At 37.6% G+C, this 23,104-nt stretch overlaps 1 protein-coding gene across 1 annotated transcript in view; it reads left to right on the top strand.

Moving 5' to 3' along the window:
* The window catches only part of cacna1ab (calcium channel, voltage-dependent, P/Q type, alpha 1A subunit, b), a 128,453-nt gene that overhangs the window by 96,284 nt on the left and 9,065 nt on the right, over positions 1-23,104 (top strand). The window contains exons 34-44 of the mRNA XM_081357152.1: positions 2,151-2,267; positions 2,772-2,837; positions 3,015-3,109; positions 3,560-3,710; positions 4,691-4,818; positions 7,287-7,383; positions 12,269-12,374; positions 12,680-12,787; positions 15,932-16,035; positions 18,078-18,184; positions 21,785-21,929. Coding sequence (XP_081213278.1) covers positions 2,151-2,267; positions 2,772-2,837; positions 3,015-3,109; positions 3,560-3,710; positions 4,691-4,818; positions 7,287-7,383; positions 12,269-12,374; positions 12,680-12,787; positions 15,932-16,035; positions 18,078-18,184; positions 21,785-21,929 — 1,224 coding nt within the window. The remainder of the gene's footprint in view (positions 1-2,150; positions 2,268-2,771; positions 2,838-3,014; positions 3,110-3,559; positions 3,711-4,690; positions 4,819-7,286; positions 7,384-12,268; positions 12,375-12,679; positions 12,788-15,931; positions 16,036-18,077; positions 18,185-21,784; positions 21,930-23,104) is intronic.

The following is a 23,104-nucleotide window of genomic DNA, read 5'->3' on the forward strand; positions in this document are numbered from 1 at the left end:
TATGAAACTCTCATATCTTCCATCTCATATGTACCCATCCAAACCCCTCACACACTCACTGTACATGTATGCATCCATCTACTGCAACAACACATAGAATCCGGTTGGTTTGTAATTTATTCTCAGCTTCTATTGCATCCATTACCCAAAATTCCTTGCTCTCCCTTCCCTTCCTTCCTCAAAGCATGTGCTTCCAGTATAATGACCCCCAACCCCAAAGATGCTTGACAGTTGGACAGCTGCTCACATTAATGTTCATACACTCTATTAGCAATAAAAAAAGCTCAAAGAAAATAGGACTGGGTGGTATGATGGTTAAAATGTGTCAGTATTTATATCATGATACATTTATCCACACAGCTGTTTTTGCAGAGCGGGATAACTCTAAATAACTCTTTTGTGATTATATGTACTATTACCATAATGATGTAAAATTACTCATAAAAGTGTTTGGTCATACTGTCCACCCTAATAAAAAATACATATATGTATATTTAACCATATATGGGCAAATATCTAGTAAATTTTACTGACAAGTTGATTTACCTAAATGCATTTATAAGAGGTTAAAGACTTAATGACTTGTAGTTCTAATCTACCTATTTACCCAGTAACTAATAAAAGCACTAGTTTTTGTTTTTGCATAAAAATGCCTTTACACATAAAAATACCTTTACACTTGCACAGTTAGTCGCACACAGTCGTTGCCATATCATCGCTGAATGCCATGCACTTTAGCAAAGGCTGCATGATGACTTTTCTTTCATTACCTTATTTCTTCCCTCCTTTTCTCGACTCATCCGCCTGTTCTGCTCTACTGTAGTTCCTCCTCTGCATCTCACTCATTGAAATATGTGTATGCTGGAATGGGGGATTGATCCTCAATAACCTGTCCACACAGTTGAGACTTTTTATTTATTGTACCAAGTCTAAACGCAACATTTTGCTGACTGATTATATCAAATGTACTTAACTCTTTCCCTGCCACCGTTTTAAAAGTTGCCAGCCACCGCCAGTGTTTTTGGCCCCCAGTGAATTTCATGGCCCCCAGAATATTTGTTTGCATGAATATCTGAACATGCAGTACATCAAAGATCCTAGCTTTTTATCAACACTTGAATGTAGGTAAGTGTCATTAAAAAAAGCAACATTTTGAGCAGAAAGCTGAGAAAATCATGTTTTTGTCAAAGACTACATCCAGATCTGATTCAGAATGATAATCGAAACATAGCTGGAGTAGATCCGAGTCCATCAAGTAACATTAGGCAGTTTTTATTTATATGCTGTTTAATTTTAGTGATCGCATTATTTTACATATGCATATGATTACATATGTAAAAACCCTTTGTTTTGATCAGGAGATTCAGTACTCTTTCAAAAGAGGTGTAACAGCGCCCCCTACCGTACCTACCGTAGTGAAAACAAGGAAAGCCTGTCAATGGCGGGGAAGCGTTTTCTCACAAATTACGGAAATTTCCGTCAGTGGCGGGGAAAGTGTTAAAATACCACATTGAAAATGTGAATTTTTAAGTACTTCTAAAATGCCATGAAAAGACTGTTGTGTGTGGATTGGACCATTGAGAATTACATGACCAACGCAGCTAATCCCCATTGGCTAATGTTGTTGGTATTCTATTCCTTATGCCTGAACTTGCTAAGGCCTAAATAATGCGGTGCATCGGGCTGCTTCCATACTGTGACTTGCCTGTCTCAACAGATCAGTGCATTTGATTAAAAAAAGTTTATGCTTTAATATATGATTGGATGATGACTGTTACAGTTTAGTGATTGTTTTTTTTAGCCCCTACTGAGTTAATTTGATAATTTTTTTGTGATCTTTTTTTGTTTCATTTTTTTGTCAATCCCATTTTAAGTTTATTTTATACATTACTTTATGTATATACATTTATATGCAAAATATTTGTATAACTTATTGATTACTTTAACCCACTCTTTCCTTCTAAATTATTATTTTTTTATTTTACTAAAAAACTGATTTGTTATCATTAAGTAAACTGATTGTGATTTTCTTCTTCACTTTACCTCACATCTCTCTACTATATCCTCTGTCTCTTTTACATTCTCCATTTTCTTCCGGAACATTCTCCTCTGTCTCCGTTTCTACATTCGTCTCAATCTAATCTTCCCAGAATAACTTCATAAACCTGAGTTTTTTGAGACTCTTCCGAGCAGCACGTCTCATTAAGCTCTTGAGGCAGGGCGAGACCATTCGCATTCTGCTTTGGACCTTTGTTCAGTCATTTAAGGTACGAAAACATCCACACCAATTCTCAAGATTTAAGATATATGAAAACATTTTTCACGCCAAAACCTTTACACCGATTTTGATGCCAAATTTCATGCACTCTGAAGTCCCACCTTTCAGTTAAAGAATGAGAGACTATTTTATCTATACATAAAAAAAGCATTTCCAACTGCCCTGCCTTAAAGGGATTTAAAGAGTTAATTAATTCTTTAATATTGTAATTAATTGTTTGGCATCTGAACATTTTACAAATTGAGCTTATTTATTGAATTGAACATTTTTAAAAAATGAATTCTCCAAAAATTAACAAAAAATGAGATCATTGCAGTATCATAGAGGTGCATTTTATTGATTGTAGAGATGTAATACTTCTTTATAAATACTTGTGGTCTTGTAACTTTTAAATAAAAGCATATTGACAAATGCACTCGACCTATTTTACAGTTTACCAACCATCAAAATTAAAAAATGTTCCACCTTTCATGCTGTTTTTGTCTTTTTACAGGCTCTGCCATATGTGTGCCTGCTCATTGCAATTCTGTTCTTCATCTATGCCATCATTGGCATGCAGGTAACAGCTGTTCTGTTTAAAATGAGCTGTAACATCACTGTGAGTTTTTAAAGAACTAAATCAAGACAAAATAAAACTTCTATCGACACATTTAAATGGCATATGGTTGCTGGGATATCACACCTGTGAACGTTGTGATGTGTGCATAAGTTTTATATCTGCTCTTTGATACTTTAGCTGTTTGGGAACTTGGATATTGAAGATGAAGACAGTGCGATCAACGAACACAACAACTTCAGAACCTTCATCATGGCCCTAATGCTCCTCTTCAGGTCCATCCTGTGTCTTTACCAGTGTTATTTTAGTATTGCTATTATTATTTTTGAATTAGCTTTTTGTTGTTTTTTTATTATTATTATTTTAGCATGTGTTTTTGTCAGGTGCTTTTGTAATTTTTTGTTTTTACATTTCTATTTAGATTTAATTTATTTTAATTTTAGTAATTCCAATTAAACCTTTCTATTTTGTTTTTAGGAACAAGACTTAAAAAACCCACCACAACCTTCACTTTTAGACTTATTTTTTAGTAATTTTGTCTGCTTTTTATTATTATTTCTTTTTATATATTTCTGTTTAGCTTTAATTTGTTTTCATTTCAGTTTTTTAATTTGAAGTTAGAACTTTTTTTTAAGGTTTTTCCTACTAATAGTATATATAATATATTTTTTGTCAGTTAACAAAAACCTTTTTTAATATCATGTATGTGTGTGTTTTGGTAACAGGAGTGCCACTGGCGAGGCATGGCATGAGATCATGCTGGCATGTCTCGGAGGAAAGAAGTGTGATGTTAAATCTGGGAACGAAGGGCCAGAGTGCGGCAGCAACTTTGCCTATGTATACTTTGTTTCTTTCATCTTCCTCTGTTCTTTCCTGGTGAGAACAACCTCCACTTGTTTCTTTACTCCTTCCTTTACCTTAAAGGGTCATGAACTGAGAAATGTTCCTTGATCTTTTGACAGTTTAAAGGTCGTTATACTATAAAAATTTCCTGTAAGTTAAAAAACGTACTTGTTATTCCAAAAACAGCTTATTGAAACCAAGGCCAGAAAAAGACAAGATCTGAAAAGTGTGTAATTATGACGTCATAGTGCCGTGAAAGACCGCCTTTGCCGAAGAAGATTCACATATTATTCTAAAGTTACCTTTTTAGCCCCGCCCACCGAGTCACGTATGCCATGTAGTAGGTAAATAACAGAGAAATGCTAACGCTAGGTTACTGTAGCTAACAAGCTAAAGATGAAGATGGCTTCGCGTAGTTGAAGTTTATTTTTAATACAGTTCCAGATTGCGTTAGTTAGAAGCTGTCCATTTGTTCGCTACATTTTACTTCGGATTCCTTTGTAAATAAGGCACAGTTCGATGCAGGATTTGCTTGAGAGACTGAAATTTAAAAAAGAAGCTGTGCCCTTCTGTATTGGATCTGACAGGAACAGCTCAACACACATCTGTGAAACATTTTTTCTTTATCCTTACTATTGCTTAGTTATAGATCATTTGATATGTTAATATTTGTACAAAATTACAACAGCGTCAATTGATGAAGGATAAAGTCTGTCAAAAAGACACGCAGATTTTCACATCGGTGGGCACTCAGATGTCCTTTCAAACTTTGGGACCTAATTGGTTTAACCTATTGGTTTAACACTATTACCCAATAATAGCAGTGAGCAGTTACTTCCAAGTCTTCCATGCGGCACACCCAGTGTTTCAGGAACGAGGCTCAAAAACAGGGTAGAAAATAGCCAATTACTTACTAATTCTGATGTTTTTTTAGATGCATCTGTACATTTTTCGCTTCAAAACAGTAAATAGTTGATTCAGTATGTTTTTGGGCGGTCTGTTTATGTGTTTAGATGCTGAATCTCTTCGTTGCTGTCATCATGGATAACTTTGAGTACTTGACCAGGGACTCCTCCATCCTGGGTCCACATCATTTGGATGAGTATGTCAGGATATGGGCAGAGTACGACCCAGCAGCCTGGTGAGTTGCACGCACAACTTTTTATCTCACACACACTTTTTTAACAAAAAACACATTTTAAAGATGCTCATATTCTTTTAGGGCCCGTTTACACCTGGTCACTTCATGCGTTTTTACTGATCGTATAGCTTTTTTATTTAACAAAACGATTCCATTTATACTTGGTCGCATAAATGTGTTTTCGCAAAGCGGATATAAATCCGATAAATTCCCAAGCTATAAGCAGATTTAATTTAGTTCACATCACCGAAAGCAACAGATACGAGCTGCGTTTTATTGATCATCAGCTAATTTCAAAATCAAAGACCGCAATAGGAGAGAGAGCGACATCAGCACTGGTAAGATCATTTAGTTTCTTTACTTTTAATGAAGATGATTGTGTGTTGAGCGTCTGCCACTTACTTTCAGTTTTATTTGCGGTAGTTTGCGCGTTGGCTTGGTAAAGAGATTATCTGCGGCGATGCGTGTTGCAGTAGCGCCATCATGTCTGGCTATAACATGTCATATAGCCAATAACACGCTCTCACACATTTATTTTTAGCATTGTTTGGAGGAGTAAAATTTACATATGTGGTTTCAAAAACCAGATGCATTTTCATTTGTCCAGTTTCATCTGGAACGCGGCCCAGACCACCTCCTGATGTGGTTCGAGCGATCGGATTTAAATCCATCTCGAATGTATTTCGGAGGGCATTTACACCTGGTCTTTTCGCAATCGGATAACTATCCGATCACAGAAAACGCATGAAGTGACCAGGTGTAAACAGGCCTATAGACACACGTGCATTGATTTTTCCTTTAAATTGTATAATGTAAATCCTAAATCAATTGCAACACCTAATAACAACAATTTGTAAAAACATGCTTACTGCAAGCTAACAAACACTGTAACATTCTAAAGATTATTTTATCACAGATATGTGCACACAAACTAACTTAAAAACTAACCATTCTTCTCCATAGCTCTGTCTTTTGTTACTGAAAACATCCCCAAAATGTCCCAAAACACTGTCCATGGTCACTCAAGATAAAGCCCTGTCACAAATAGTGGATCTCAAACTCTCAAAATGCCCCAATGTTTGTCTTTAAATCCCTCCTATCCCATCCTAGGGCTGATGTGACCACTGCAGTCTGATTTCTTGTCACATATGTAGATGAGCCCGAACTCTGTCTGCCCAGTCAGTAGTGTCTCCCACTTCCCCCCGTCCCAGTGCTTGCCTCATTCTCAAGTGCTGTTCTGCAGGAGCGCATGGAGATGGTCTGAAGAAGCTCAAGAAGAAAATTAATAATAATGTGTATAAGAAGTACAGCAAGAATCAGAGGAAGTAATTTAAAAGAATATAAGCGAGAGAGAGAGAGAGTTGAACGTAAGACCCTGTGCATGGCAGATTCTGACTTCACAATGACTTAATTCTCCCATCTTTATGGCTCAGGTGTGCATGGCAAACATCTTCACAGACAAGCTGTCGCAGCTTATTTCTGTACTTGCCACTGCATACAAACGTTAACAAAATACACCTCATGTATTTTGCCTGTAAAGCCCACATAGCTGTCACTGTATGCAGTTCAATTAAGTCATTGGACTCGTAAAGATGAGAGAGCCTCTCATGTGCACGGTCATATCGGTGGATTCGTTTACTCCGCACCGTGATGGGGGAGGATTCAGAACAGCACTAAAGATCATTCAAGGACAGCTGTACCAAATCTTTTTTTTCTTCTTTTTTCACTTACATGCATATAGCTGGGGTTTATTGCACTGGATTTTGACATGCATTGAAATCTCGGCTACAGTAACCCTCACATGCATGTTTGAATTTATCCAAGACAATGGCCCCTTTTCACATTTCCAGGTTTTTATTACGGAAGTAAACTATAGCATGAGAACTGTCTTAAGAGGGAAATGGGCATTTATTTATAATGGCTGTAGCATGCTTCTATGCATTTATTTATTTAGTTTATAATATTTGGTTTGAATTATTTGCACCCTTGGTAAATATGTTCAAAGAAGGCTGTGGTAATAAATCTGCATTGTTTATCCTTTTGATATTTCATCGAAACAATCACAAAAATCTTTCTAATTGTGCTAATATTGCTAACAATTCTATTATTGCTAGTTTTTAATTAGTGTGGAAATTCATCATCACAGTCTTGTGAAAAGTGTCCATTCCAGGAAGATTTCAGTCTTTCGTATGACCTGAACATGTTTGTTATAGCTTAAAATCGGTTGGGCTGTCCTTCGAATGATCTGGTTTTCTCTTGGTTTGAGGCAGTGGAACAACTTCACTGGGTTTGGTCTGTGATTTGTCAATGGATATGTGTGCTTTTATTCTCTTGTTCTTTGTGCTCCTCCTCTTGTTTCACTATTTTTTCTTCTTCCTCTCCATCTCCTCTTTGGCTCTCTGGCTCTCTTTTTTTCTCTCTTTTCCTGTGTTTGCCCCCTCTCTAACCTCCCTGTATTCTTCTTGCAGCGGGCGCATTCATTATAAGGATATGTACAGTTTATTGCGGGTTATCGACCCCCCGCTGGGCTTAGGCAAGAAATGTCCTCATAGGGTGGCCTGCAAGGTTTGGATCCTACTAAACAAAAAACTTAAGCACCTGCTCGCATTGAAGACTGGAATGAATGTTGCTTTTCTTTTTTTTTAGATTTTCTTTTTTCAGTTTCTTTACTCTTCTCCACAGTTTTTCTTCTTTTACTTGAAATTCATTTTTGTTATTTTATTTGCCATCTCTGTATGCATTCTGATATGACAAATGAGAATGTGCAGGACAATGCAGACACCTTTTTAGAAGCATGACATGCACTGCCATCGACAGCCAAGTCTGTACGAACCTCTCTGTGGAATAAACCACTCTTAACAGCCAAAAAAACAAAAAAAAACACAATCGAACGAATCAGTCATTTTGTTATTTTTTTTTCTTTCTGCTTGCTGTTGAACCATGCCTTGGCAAACTGGGTGTAACAGTGTGCATTGTTCTTGTTTGGGGACGAAGTGAGGGTTGGGGATCAGAGGACTGCATTGACGTGACTGCCATAGTTCACCACCAAGCAGCGGAGCTTTTCTTTGCCTGTTTGAAGCCCCACTGCAGTTCTATGGGACCGTCCTACGATCGCATAGAACAGTGTTTTTACTAGGACTAAAAACCAGCTTCCCCTCCTCCTGTTTAACCTCCAGCCAATCAAGAGCTCTCACGCTCTCAAAACCCCGCCCCTCGCCCAGATCAAAACAATAACCTATGTGTCTTTGTTTTTCCTTCTTGCCGTTCTTATTTCCTCCTCCTTTCTCCTTTTTTGGTTTAAATCCCACCATCCTCCGGTTTGTCCCCCTCCATTGTTTCTCTTCTTGTCCATTGTTTTATTCGTCCTTCGTTGTCCTCCTATTCCCCCCCCCCCCCCCCCCCGTTCTCCTCATTTAATTTTTGGGGTTCTCACCCCTCCCCTCCCACCCCACTCCCCCTTACAGCGGCAGGATCAGTTACACTGATATGTATGAGATGCTCAGGCACATGTGTCCTCCGCTAGGCCTGGGAAAGAGGTGCCCGGCTCGGGTCGCCTACAAGGTTAGCGGCAGCAGCCCGCCGTGGGTGCGCCACAGCCAATCAAAGCTGTCCGTTTTTTTTTCTGTTAGTGTTGGTGTTGGTGAGCTGCTGTATCTTTCTTTTTACATTGTGGGGTACCGGTGAAAGTGTTAGCCAGCTGACACACACACACGTACGCACACATCCACTGGAGAGCGGGAACGGAGGGTACCTTGCCAGCCCTTCTGCACCGTACTCAAATACTCACTCACTCACATGCAGATGCAAATGATTTTGTTGCAAACTTTTTTTGCAGTCTTATTGTTAGAGATGATGTGTTTATTAATTTAGACATGTTAAAATCAACATGAAATCAAAATAGATCCTATCTAGTTTCTTAATGCACTTGCCAGGTCTTGTTCATTGGTGCAGTATTATTCCGAACCCCAAAAAGTTTTTCTTCATAATCTTTCATCAAAAGTTAATTAGTAGTTCCTCCTCTGCAACAACTCAAATGAATTCCTAGTGAATAAAATAAAGTCACCTACAACTTTTGTTCTCTTTGAATATCCAGTTTCACTCTTGAATATCACATTGCAGAAGTAAAATGGTTTTTGAATGCCGTTTCATGTTGACTTTAACTTGAAAACAAGGAATCTTGTATTATTTTCGCATTATGTTTTCCATGTTCATTGCAGAAATAGAGCCTGTGATAAACTTGAAATACAAATATGAAGCATATAGACAGAAATATACATGTTTCACTGTGTGCGTGTACAGAAGGACTGGGAAGGATTGTGTGCCTTTGGTCCTCTGCGTCTCTCCCTCCAGTGGATGATTCCTAAAGTCTACAGATGTCCAGTATATTTTCCATGAGTTTGGCAGATGACTCTTCCGTAGGTTCAGCTAGTGCGATCACACAGCTTTTAGGAGTCTTTAGACCCACTTTATCCTTTTGATTTTTTTCCAGCAAATCCACTAGAATCACAGATAAGCTTTCCCACCTGTCCTTCGTTTGATTCTGTCAATGCAGTTCTGACCTGTTTCCGTTCCCCTCTCTCTTTCTGTCTTACTGTCTCTCACTCTATCTTTTCTCCCCCCCCCCCACATTCCTCCAATTTGCATTTTCAGCCACTACATCTCTGCATCCTTCTCCTTTCTTTCTCCTGCTCTCTCTCTCTCTCTCTCTCTCTCTCTCTCTCTCTTTTACATCCTGTCTCCTTCTCCATCTCTCTCATTTCTTCACTTTTGTCAGCATGATTCTTAATTATGCAAATAGTAATAATCTGAATGCATCCTTATGTGACAGTTACATCCAGCCATTTTACATGTCATTACATGTTCATTATAGGCCATGGACCTTAGTCAGATTAGATGATGGTGTGTTTAGTTTGAGGTGAATGAAACCAGAGCCATGTTGTTAGTTTTTTTTTTTTTTTTCATACAAAATATTATTTGTCTCTGTCGTTTTGCAGGTGGAGACTGTAATTAATGTCCCATGATGTATATCTGTGTAGTCTCTTTTTAATACAATTCATGCTTATACTGTGTACAAAACAATGATTTGTTCTTACGCCATACACTATTTTCTGCATAGTGAATCTCTTGTACAATACTGTTCAAAAGTTTGAGGTTGGTAAGATTTTCTCTTATATGCACCAAGGTTGCATTTATTTGATCAAAAGTATAAGAATAGTAATATTGCGAGATATTACGATTTAAAATAGCTGTTTTTTATTTTGATATTTTAAAATATGATTTTCCAGTCTTCAGTGTCACGTGATCCTTCAGAAATCATTCTAATTTGTTGATTTGGTCTTCAAGAGATGTTGGTTATTATTATCAATGCTGAAAACAGTTGAGCTGCTTAATATTTTTGTGGAATTTTTTTTATATATAATACTTTATATATTATTCATTTGTAAATAAAAATGATTCATTTCTTTAGAAAAAACTAAACTTTTGAACAGTGGGGTTTTTGAGGACAGAGTGAGATAAAATTAGTGTATTTTGAAAATATTGCAGAAAATGCACACATTTCTGAGGAAAAAACTACTTGATTTCTCATGTGACCATTCAGTCGTAGATTGGAAACATCATATTTTATGCGTTTTCTGGAGTTTTTTGTCCCCTGCATGTTTCATCAGCTGTACACAGCGATATGGTTGTACTTGGACAAACAGTACTTCCACTTTTATAATTTACGTCTAATTACAACTGGCGTCTACACTGACTAAGATCCACTGAACGGACTTCCTCTATGCCAGCATGGACAGTTTTAATGTGGTAGACATTTTGTGAAGTGCAATTTAATTACAAGCTCTCAAAGCTTTACTCCCTTCACTCCTACCTCTTCCTCTCACTTTCCTCACTCTCTGATTTCCCCTCATCTCAAACAAACAACATTCTTCTTTTTTGCTCTCGTTCTCCTCTCAGACTTTCTCTCTATCCATTGCCAAGCACACCACTCCCCCCCTTCTCATTATTTTTATATGTGGTGCATATCTCATAGCTTTCCAGTCTGAAGTGAACTAACCTCTATACCTGTTGCCCCTAATCCAGTCCTACACCTCTCGGTGTACAACACAGCCATTTTTCCTCTTTAACTCTGTAGGGAATGCCACCCCTTATCTGACCTTAAAAAAAAACTGCACCCGTTTTGCATCGAGAGATCAGAAAAAATAATAATAATAATAATGCAAAATATCACTTAACCCTATGAGAAATCACCCAATGAAAGATGCTAAACTAACCCAAAAATACAAGTGGTCAATAAAAGATGAAATGATACTCTCTCTGCGCGGCTGCACTGCTCTTGTTCTGTGAGGGATGGGGAGGGAGGAGGGGGGGTGCATGCTGCATGAAGTAGGGGTTGATGTTCGGGTGGGCCGGGACCGTTGGGGAGGGCGGGTCGCCACTAAGCTCCTATTTGGGGTCCTGCTGCATTGCATGCGCTTCTGCATGACCACCACTGGAACCCGGCTCGTACTCGTTGGTATTTACACCTCCAAGGAACGACGGACTGGTCTGAAATGGGCACACGCGTATACACAGGCTCACACATGCTCACGTTCTCACACTAATGCCATGTGGTGTGCTTGTGTGTTCCAATTCTATGAAGGTACATCCAATGCATGGAAAAAGGCATCTAAAAACTGCTGGTTTTAGTTGCCTTTCATTCATTGGTTTGTCCAAAATATACAACCTCCAACAGGTAGGGGGAGCTCTTTAGCAGTAGTCTTTTGAAATAAATGTCAAATTTAGCTGATATTTGTTTCCTCAGCCTTTGCCAGCTGATTCAGGGTATGTAACTTACTGTTAATTGCACAAAAAAGTACTTTAAAATGTATACATTTGCATTAGATACAGTATATCAAACCAAGTGGCATTCGCAAACAAGAGATGCTTATGTGAGTGATATTTATGCCTGATCTGAGATCAGTTTTCACTGGCAGAGGAACACTGAGGAACTACATCCTGTGTGATACTGCTCCTGTTATCTGTGAGGGCTCCAATTAAGTTACTTAATTGATGTGTATGTATTGTATATGTTCTATAAGATGTGTGAATGGTTCATTCACACATTACAAGGTTGCAGGATGTGTACTGGTCAATCATTTGTCAGTCTAAGAAAACTGCTCTCACAGATGTCAACGAAATCTCCCTTTTTTGTGTGGTTGTATGAGTATCACCTGAAAATGAATTGCATGATGCATGGTTTGTACACAACCACTGCATCAAAAGAAAGTCAGAACTACAATCAAATGATCTGTTTAACAGCTTAATCTACTGAAATTTGTATGGCTAGAAGTTTATTTTTTGGCTACAGACTGCTGAGCTCCCCAAGCCTTTTATTAGTCCACCAAAGCATCTGACTGGAGGTTTAACTTACACAGCCCCGCCCTCATCCCCTCTGATTGGCTCTCCACAGAGACTGCTACGTATGGACCTCCCTGTTGCTGATGATAACACAGTGCATTTCAACTCTACTCTGATGGCTTTGATACGCACAGCTCTGGACATCAAAATCGCCAAGGGTACAGAACGACATCCCTCTTTCTTGTATACTGTATTTTATTAACTTTTTATTCTATTTTTACACAAATTTAAACCGATTTGAGTCAGATATGCACTTTCTTTTTTTCTTTCTTTTGAAAAACATTCCAAGTATGACAAATATTAACCAAAACAACATTTCCTGTGTGTTTGTGTGTGTATCTTCTGAATGAATGTGATTATAATTATGTTTGTGCTTTTGGTGTATATGCATATTTTGTTTATCTATACGTATGTGTTTTGCTTACGTGTGTATGTACACTGCCCTGACATCACACACTTTCAGGAGGCGCAGACAAACACCAGATGGACGCGGAGCTCCGTAAGGAAATGATGGCGATTTGGCCAAATCTCTCCCAGAAGAACCTGGATCTGCTGGTAACGCCACACAAGTGTAAGTTGCAGATGGGTTTGTTGAGAAAAACAACTAATAAAAGATCACTAATTCATCAGAGGACAGCTTCTCTCAGCCCACACCGCTCAGCATCCTCTGATCAGGCAACAATCTCACAATCTTTCTCCCGTCCCCACATGCCAAAGCAATATCTTACACTGTTAATTAGATCAGGAATACCATGCTTTTCCATATTATTTCTATTTAAAACCATCCTGCTTCCTAGCTATATTTATTGCTCATAAAGTAATTTTTTTTTCATATCAGATATTCAGTGTGACTTGCATGGCTGGACTGGCCATTGGGCATACCGGGCATTTTCCCGGTGGGCCGACGTTTTTTTGGGGCCGATACATCTCATACTCACACATACTTTTTATTTTAATTTTTTTATTTGATTTTTAACGGCCCATAAAATTTGTACATTCGGCCCATTCGGTTTGGTTTGTTTTGCTTAATTGGCGGCGCTGGGTTTGTGCCGGTGTAATGCATTGGTCAAAAAAAGTCAGTTTTAGTTTTTTTTTGTGACAGACCAGCCCATGCACGTAGATCAGCGGCCCATTGGCTCTTTTCTTGATTGACACTGGGCTGGCCCAATCACAACTTTAAACGAGTGAGCGAGCGTGCAGCAGTGTCAGTGTGTATCTGTCAAAATAGTCAGTGAGATGGAGAAGAAACGCAAGGAATGTGCAGAGAAATAGCGTGAAAAAATAGAACCAGGCCCTTAAAGCAGACACTGTAAACTGTGTAAAAATATTTGTTTTCTGACCTTCATCAGCTCCAGCGGCAGATGATGATAGTGAGGAGGATCAGGAGAGAGATGAGAAAGTGTAGAGCCTGCGGTAAGCAGAACTACTTTCAAAACACTTGAGTGTAGGAACCCATAACCCAGTTAAAGATTATTTCCACATCTGCAAAGTTGACGATTACCACAATTCACTAGAGATTTAATGAGAGGCGTTTGTAAACCATGTTTTCCGCCAAAATAAAAGCTTGATGCAGTTTGCGTCAAAATAAAAGATCATGTGCTTATCTCTTTCAAGTATAGAAATTGGTACAACACTAATTATGAAAGTTTCCTTTATTTTTTAGTGCATTTGTTTTACAAAATATGGCTATTACTGTCATTGGATTAATATTATAACTATTATTATGTAGTAGGTGTAATGTAAATAGACACTGTAACTAAAAGAGGTTTGAATTTTTCTTTGTTTAATTTGCACACTGAATATGGGTTGGAGCTTTTAATTTTGAACTCTCAAAGTGCACCAGATTGATGAATTTAACATTAAAATGCACAAAATTTTCTCACGGGGGGACATGCCCCCGAACCCCCATAGAAGGACCGAGGTCCCACCACCACAGTTTTAACAAAAATCCTGTAAGAAACACTTGTATTGCTATGCCAATGCAGCTTATAGCTTGTTTCAGGATTCATCACTGTGTAGTATAGTTCAACTGTATTAATAAATGTTAAAGTTTTTACTAGGGCTGTCAAACGATTAATCGCGATTAATCGCATCCAAAATAAAACAGCCCTAGTTTTTACTTATTTCATCTGTCAACTATCACTCGTTCCTATACTCACTCATTACATGGCATTAGTGGTTTTAATGAATAGGAATTGGTATGCATATAATTAAGGGCGTGCAAAGGTGTTTATGATCATAAAGTGGGCCAGTCTGGGCCAAAATGCCCTGGCCGATTTTTTGTCCCAGTCCAGCCCTGGTGACTTGTTTAGTTCATCCATTTCGCTATCCACATTTAGGCTTTCAACATAGTCATCCCACTTCTACATAACATATCCTCTCCTTCCCCAACCTTTTCTCCCTCTTCCTTTCTCCTATCTTCTGTCTTCATTGCCTGTTATCAGGGGGTGCCTCGCTATAGACGGATCCTCTATAGAAGTCTTTTCACTCCAGCACGTGTAAAGCACAAAGCTGGGCTAAACCTCCAAATCACAGAGCCTCATAAACTAGCCCGAGTTAGTACCTCATATCTGATGGTGTTAAAAGATGTTAGGTACTTAAGAGTTTGATATGATGCCCAGAATATATGAAAATCTGTTTGTATAATCTATGGAAAGTAGCTAATAAACAAGTAGCCTGGAAATGCTTTTATATGCTTTCTTTTGGCATGTTTTCTTTTGAAAATTTTAGCATGTTTTACATTTATTTATATTTTTTATTGTCAATCCTTCGGGTGTTTCATGCCATTTTACTATGAAATTGTCCTAACAAGAAGTTGTTTGATGTGAAGGGATTGCTTTTTTTGTCATTTGTGGCAGCTCAAATTTTTTCAAATTTATATGTTATATGTTTCATTCAAACTCCGGATGCCATTGCAGAGTTTTGATGAAAAATTTGAGCTCCTTGCAAAATATTGTACTCTTAAGGTACTGTTACTTTTGCCTCATTCATGGCATCTTTTCGTAGTAAAATGGCTCTTGAGTCCCTATAAGAACGTAATACAGCATAGAAATGTGAAACAGTAAAAGGTCATGAGAGGTTCTTTAATTAATGAGGATCTGACTGTGAAAAGACTATCAGCTCAGTGGCGTTTTGTATTTGTCAGTGTACTTTGTATATATATTGTGTATAATGTAAATTGTGTATTTATATTACAGTATATATAGTGGCCCCAAAAAGTATTTGGACTATCAAGCAACACTAAACATGTAAGAAATTCATTGCATTTGATAACAAAACACCAGGTGGCATTTATTTTGAAGAAAGAAACAAAATATTTCACAAAAACTATACAAAAATTGGTTCTGGGAAAATCTCTAGCGTCGTTTGTTTGCAAATGCCACTTGGTTTGATATTTTGTTGCCAATGCAGTAATATTCATACATGTGACCGTGACTCTAGTGTCTAAGTGCTTTTTTGGGGCCTCTTTATTTGTGTAAGTTTTGTTGTATACCTGTTGTCCAGATTCTCAGACCCAGATTGAGACTCGCTCTGGACTCTGAAGAGCTTCTGTTGGTTCATTATTGTTGAGGTCGTGGATGAGTTTTGTCTGGGTCTGAGAGACTAGACCTTAGTGTTTGTGGCATGCCTTGTCTCCAACTCCCATTCCCCTCTCGGCTCAGGGTCCCATTCCACCCCGGTCTAATTGTGCAGGTTAACTTTTTCATCCTCTCAGCAGCGACAGACCTGACAGTGGGCAAGATCTACGCCGCCATGATGATAATGGAGTACTACCGGCAGAGCAAGGCCAAAAAGCTGCAGGTGCTTCGTGAGGAGCAGGTACCGCCTCAGACAAACAAACAAATGCCAAGTCTGCTCTGCTTTCTCAACCTTTTGCTACTCTTCTCCCAGCAAATCAATCATGTAGTGTATTAAGCCAAGTTTGCAGTTGATTAGCTTCACTAATTAACATTGCAGAGGAAACTTCCTCACTTTGCTAATCAACATTGGTAGCATTTTTTTTTTTATTATTCCTGCCTGTCCACACACTTATCTTAAATTTGGCTACCTTCTCACTTATTGGCTATGTATGATTTTTTGACTTTATTTGCATCTTGGTGCTTCCATGCAGCATTTTTATGTGATCTTTAAATATGCTTCAAAATACATGGTTGAAAACTGTTCACAGATAGGCAGCGGCCTGCAGTTTCAGATATAGCCAATGCATCCTTCACACTTCACACATTTTAAGCTGAAATTAGCCATTTTTAGATGTACACATTCCAAAGTTTGGGCTGGTAAGATTTAAAAAAAAAATATTGTTACAAATAATATGCTCTTATGCTCAACAAGGTCAGTTTATTTGACTAAAACTATAGTAAAAACAGTAATATTGTGAAATGCTATTACAATTTAAAAATTTTATTTATTCCTGTGATGGCAAAGCTTACAGCATCATTACTCCAGTCTTCAGTGTCACACGATCCTTCAGAAATCATTCTAATATGCAGATTATTTGCTTATAATAATACATTTTGAATACAGTTGTGCTGCTTAAACTTTTTGTGATACATTTTTTCAGGATTCTTGAATCAATAGAAAGTAAAAAAAAAAACTATATTTATTTGAAATAAAAAACTTTTGTAACATTATAAATGCTTTATATAAAAATATTAATTTCTTTAAAAATCTTGCCGACCCAGTATACACAGTAGTTATGTCACTTCCCACATGGAGCACTAAGATTTTCATGCAAACTCCCCTAATATTTCAGAGCTTTTATGGCATGAAAACAGTAAACTGGTTAAACAGTAGATCTGTATGATCATTTCACATTTTATTTACAGAGTTAGAGCATGCTTAAAAACACATGCAGTAATTTTGCAATGAATATACAATGATGAATGATACAACATGGCCTTTTGTCAGTGTCACTCCTGCCCCCTTCCCCAGAAATGTTCCCATCCTGAACAGGCACAGTGTCCATTGTTTCTGCCTATCATTGTTCATATAAAAATTGAATTAGTAATACTTTGAGCATGGACACTCTGCTGGCATCAGGGAATGGTCTAAATATATGTCTGTGTCCTGCCTCACCTGAATCCCTGTCTGTCTCTTTACCTGTCTGCACTTGTACCTCAGCACCGTCCTCTCAACATCAGCAGTGCGTTTGTGGCTGTCTCACTCTCTATATCTATATCCATCCTTGATGTCTCTAAATGCCTGTCTGTAAACTTGTTTGTATTTTTTACTGTCTTCCTTCTGTCTAATTCTTTTCAATTCAAAAATTCCTTTTTGTTTCTATACTTTTTGGATCCACTGTCTGTCTCTTGTTCTTTTTCATTGTGTGTAATCTTCTGTTTTGTCTTGTTTTCCTCCATCCGTTGATCGGTGAGGTTGATTTATCAGTCACTAACATGGAATCTTTTCTCCCTCCGTGTGGACACGTTTGTTCAGCCGATATGTTCATTAATGGATGTTGAGGGGAGGTTCTTGGTGTAACCTTTGGGCTACCACGGTCTCTGAGATTTCTAGTGTTCATAGTTTATGTATCATCCACCCAGAACCTGTAGTTCTGTAAGTATGAACCTTAGATCTTCACTGTAGCACGCCCAAACTGTTACTACCACCCATATCTTTTGGTGGGTTGGATGGAAATGCATTGAGCCATCGGCACCTACCTAGACAGCACAGCCCCAATGAGCTACTCCGTTCAGGTTGACGAGGGCACAGGAGGAATCCATTTCCCACGGTGCCCTCTGGGTGACCTCTGCTGTCTGGTACCCCACCACCTGTGTAATGCACGGTGGCTTGTGTGTGTTACCCCATATCCCATGAGTGTGTCTGATCCCAGCTGCAGGCCATGTTCGTATCTTACACAGAACCGAACGCCATTAATGTTTCAGCGCTTGGAGCCATCCCCGAACCAGGAAGGGGGACCGGGGGTGAACGGTCTCCCAGAGTTGCCGCAGGAACCTGTCAATAGTCTGTGAGTAGCATCTTGATTACAAGTCATGTTTTTTAATTAGCTTTTAGCTTAATCTGTATGAGTACGTCTCATGAAATCATATCCAGGTCATATTTCATTCAAAAGCTAAATTAATTATTAAAAGATTATTTATGTGCTATTTCATTGTGCCATTATTTTCATGAGAATAAAGCACATTTTCCCCCAGAATTGCTGTAATGCATTCAGAAGTTTTACTAACAATTTTTAAAGCAATTCATTTTATACAAATAATCTTAAATTCATTGTAAACATTTTTTATAAAATAAATCATTTAATTTTTTTATTAATTAATTAAAAAAAAACATTTTCTGTAATACAAAATTCAATAAAAGCATCAAAGAAATCACAACAGTATATACAGTATATATATATATATATATATATATATATATATATATATATATATATATATATATATATATATATATATATATATATATATATATATATATATATATATATATTAGGGTGCATCAAATTTGAATGGGAAATTTTAATTTAAAAATATCAATTTGGCTGGCATTGCATTTTGTTCCAATTAACATAAAAATGACTTTTGCAAAGTTTTGAGGAATTCCATTGAGATTTAGGGGTGCCACCTAACACATGAACTTTGGCGAAATTTCAAAAATGTGCAATTTTTAGTCTAATTGCCAAAAGGTTGACCTGGAAATGTTGAGTACAGTGAACTTTTATACAGTAACATGTTCTATAGGGTTATCAAAGTAAAAGTTGTTTGTTTGAACCCTTTGGGCAACTTGGGCATTTCTCAGAATTCAACTTTCAAGATTCTCCATTCATTTGTCCTATAGACAAAATGAATGGAGGTCAATGGGACATGTTCACGTGGCCTTACCCTGTTAATTTACTGTAACAATTACAATGCTACTCTCAATACACATGAGACATCTACAGTGGGGAGAACAAGTATTTGATACACTTCAGATTTATCAGGTTTTCCCACTTACAAAGCATGTAGAAGTCTGTAATTTTTTATCATAGGTACTCTTCAACTGTGAGTGACGGAATCTAAAACAGAAATCCTGAAAATCACATTGTATGATTTTTAAGTAATTAATTTGCATTTTATTGCATGACATAAGTATTTGATACATCAGAAAAGCAGAACTTTGGTACAGAAACCTTTGTTTGCAATTACAGAGATAATACGTTTCCTGTAGTTCTTGACCAGGTTTGCACACACTGCAGGAATTTTGTCCCACTCCTCCATAAAGACCTTCTCCAGATCCTGCAGGTTTCGGGGCTGTCGCTGGGAAATACAGACTTTCAGCTCCCTCCAAACATTTTGTATTGGGTTCAGGTCTGGAGACTGGCTAGGCCACTCCAGGACCTTGAGATGCTTCCTACGGAGCCACTCCTTAGTTGCCCTGGCTGTGTGTTTCGGCCCATCTTCAATGCTCTTACTGAGGGAAGGAGGTAGTTGGTCAAGATCTTGCGATACATGGCCCCATCCATCCTCCCCTCAATACGGTGCAGTTGTCCTGTCCCCTTTGCAGAAAAGCATCCCCAAAGAATGATGTTTCCACCTCCATGCTTCACGGCTGGGATGGTTTTCTTGGGGTTGTACTCATCCTTCTTCTTCCTCCAAACACGGCGAGTGGAGTTTAGACCAAAAAGCTCTATTTCTGTCTCATCAGACCACATGACCTTCTCCCATTCCTCCTCTGGATCATCCAGATGGTCATTGGCAAACTTCAGATGGGCCTGGACATGCGCTGGCTTGAGCAGGGGGACCTTGTGTGCGCTGCAGGATTTTAATCCATGACGGCGTAGTGTGTTACTAAGGGTTTTCTTTGAGACTGTGGTCCCAGCTCTCTTCAGGTCATTGACCAGGTCCTGCCGTGTAGTTCTGGGCTGATCCCTCACCTTCCTCATGATCATTGATGCCCCACGGGGTGAGATCTTGCATGGTGCCCCAGACCGAGGGAGATTGACCGTCACCTAGAACTTATTCCATTTTCTAATAATTGCGCCCAGCCTAGCATCCCAGCCTTGTGCAGGTCTACAATTTTATCCCTGATGTCCTTACACAGCTCTCTGGTCTTGGCCATTGTGGAGAGGTTGGAGTCTGTTTGATTGAGTGTGCGGATGGGTGTCTTTTATACAGGTTCTGAATTTTTGTTTTAGATTCCGTCTCTCACAGTTGAAGTGTACCTATGATAAAAATTACAGACCTCTACATGCTTTGTAAGTGGGAAAACCTGCAAAATCGCCAGTGTATATCAAATACGTGTTCTCCCCACTGTATACTCTGAATATGACATTGTCCACTCTAGAATACTGTTGATGTTAAGCTTAATAGCTTAGCTAACATAGATAGCTAACTGTGGTTAGCAAACTGTTGCTAGCTAACGTTAGCTAGATGTAATGAGCACCAAATACCTATAAATATGACTTAAATGACTTATGAATAATAAGTATACAAAGACAAAATTACAGATATGATAGTAATTATGTAATAATACATACCCAACACAGAAAGATCACCTCAAACAGAAAGATAATCTCAGTTTTCTTGAGCTGTAGTATTGTTTACCTCAGATCTCCATTGTGACCATTGAGCACTGTTAAGCACTTTATCCAACAAAACCAGATGTGCGGTGGCACCCCTAAATCATCATGTACTGGAAAAATATTTTGCATGTGTTGTTTCTACATATATTGGAACATTTTTAGCACCCAGCCATATCAAAATTCAAGAATTGTGTTTTTTGATGCACCCTAATATATATATAATATTATATTATATATATTTTTTTTATAATATAATATATTTTTGTTTATTTTATATACCAAACCTGAAACAACACAATCTCTTTTCATTTCCTCTCAGTTTTGCATATTTATGCAAAATAAGTTTTTAAAATATTTGATTTATTAATTTGTAGTGTAAAGCTTGATGTTCTATTTGTAATATTTACTTTATTATTTTTACTTATAATATTACTTTTGAATAGACAAAATCTGAAATCACTTAATCTCTTTTTATTTCCTTAAAAATTGTTTATATTAAAATATTTGTCAAATTAATTTGTTATATAAATCAGATAATAATTAAAAAAATTATTTTAAAATTAAATTAAATGTTAAATAGTCATGAAAATAATGTCAAAGTTCTAAAATTATTAATTGTACAAAAATAGACTTTGATTTCCGTATTCAAAATATATATATTTTTTCTCTCTCTCTAATTTGGGGGGTAAAATATTAGTAAAACCTGGCAGGTTTTATGAGATTCACCTGTTTCGACTGGTGCTCTTTGTCTCTTTCTTCACTGCTTAGCTTTGCTTTAATTGTTGTCTTTCTTCTTCTCCTTATAGGCTGCACTTCTGCTCTTTCTTTGTTTTACCTTCTCTCAGCTGTATTTGTTCACATTATGTTTCAATTCTACGATATACGTCTATCTGCTTTTATGTTAATTCTGCTGTAAATACATAAATACATTTGTAATAGTGTTTCTGTACTGCAAAAGGCATTCTGTATGTACAAAATTGCTTTTATGTAAGTGTGTGAGAGTGAGTGAGAGAATTAGCCAACCAACACCTTTCTCTGGTCCAGGCCTCCAGAGGGTGGAATGAGTGAGAGCCAATCTTGGGTGACGTCCCGTGCCCAGGAAATGTTCCAGAAGTCTGTTCCGGAAAACTGGAACCCTGACAGACCATCGTATCCTGATGACCATCACAACAGCCGCCATAATCCACAGGTAATACCGGAGATCTTCCAATCAGAAAGGTGATTTTGTCTCGTTTAGATCTGAACTTTTAGCAGGAGTTTATCTGGCCAACTGAAACCTGACAAAGTGGCCGTGACTATATCAGCAGAATCTGTTTCTGGCCTTTTCTCAGCCTTCGGTATTCCAAGAACCGTGTGCTTCCCAGCCAATCACTGTCTTCCCAGCCATTGTCTTTTTCAGTGCCTTTGGGCACACTTTCCATTCATATGATCACTCTTTCTACCTCTTCTGTCTCTGTCAGTCTCTAGCTCACATCTTTATCTATCTGATAAATATTTCTGCTGAACTTTACTGCCCATCGTAGACATTTGTATAGACCCTCCCACCTCTGCCAGACTGCGGGGGTGATTCACTGCTTGCTGCTTCTTCACTGTCTTCTGGATCGTACCAAACCCCCTCCAGACTCTCATCTCTCCTTCAGTGTGACTCTTCTCTGTAGCTCAGCAGTCATCCGACCCTGATGTTTCCCTGCACTTGTCACTCATCCTAGTACTATGAAGCAAAGGAGATTCTGAATAAACAGCTGTAGGCTTGAAGGGCATGTTGGAAAGCACTTAAACCAGTAGTGGGCAATCAGACAGGGTTAGTGTGCGCCTAGTCTCAGCCTGCAAGAAGTCTATAAATGAGAGCTGTGTCCTTTTTACTGTGAAATTTTAAGACCAAACCTGAAGTCAATCTATGTCTTTTTATTTCCTCTTATCACTTTGGATATATATGCAAAACAGGTTAAAATATTTGTAATGTTCATTTGTTTTTCCATTAATTAAAACCAAAAATCTAAAGTTAAGCTTTTTATTCAAAGTTATTTTATTTTATTTTACATTTAAAATATAAAATAAAAATATGTATGAAAAAATATGTATTATAAATAATATATATTTATATTTTATGTATTTATTTTATATACCAATCCTGAAACAACACAATCTCTCTTTTTTTCCTCAATTTTTTTGCATATGTATGATAAATAAGTGATGTTAAAATATTTGTTTTATTATTTTGTAGCGTAAAGCTTGATGTTATATTTGTAATATTTTTTATTTTATTTTACATTTCTCTTTTATAGACCAAATTTGAAATCACTCAATGTCTTTTTCTTTCCTCAAAAATAGGTTATATTAAAATATGTGTAAAATTAATTTGTT

This window comes from Scardinius erythrophthalmus (assembly GCF_964197995.2).
Source record: "Scardinius erythrophthalmus genome assembly, chromosome: 25".
In the NCBI taxonomy this organism is placed as follows: Eukaryota; Metazoa; Chordata; class Actinopteri; order Cypriniformes; family Leuciscidae; genus Scardinius; species Scardinius erythrophthalmus.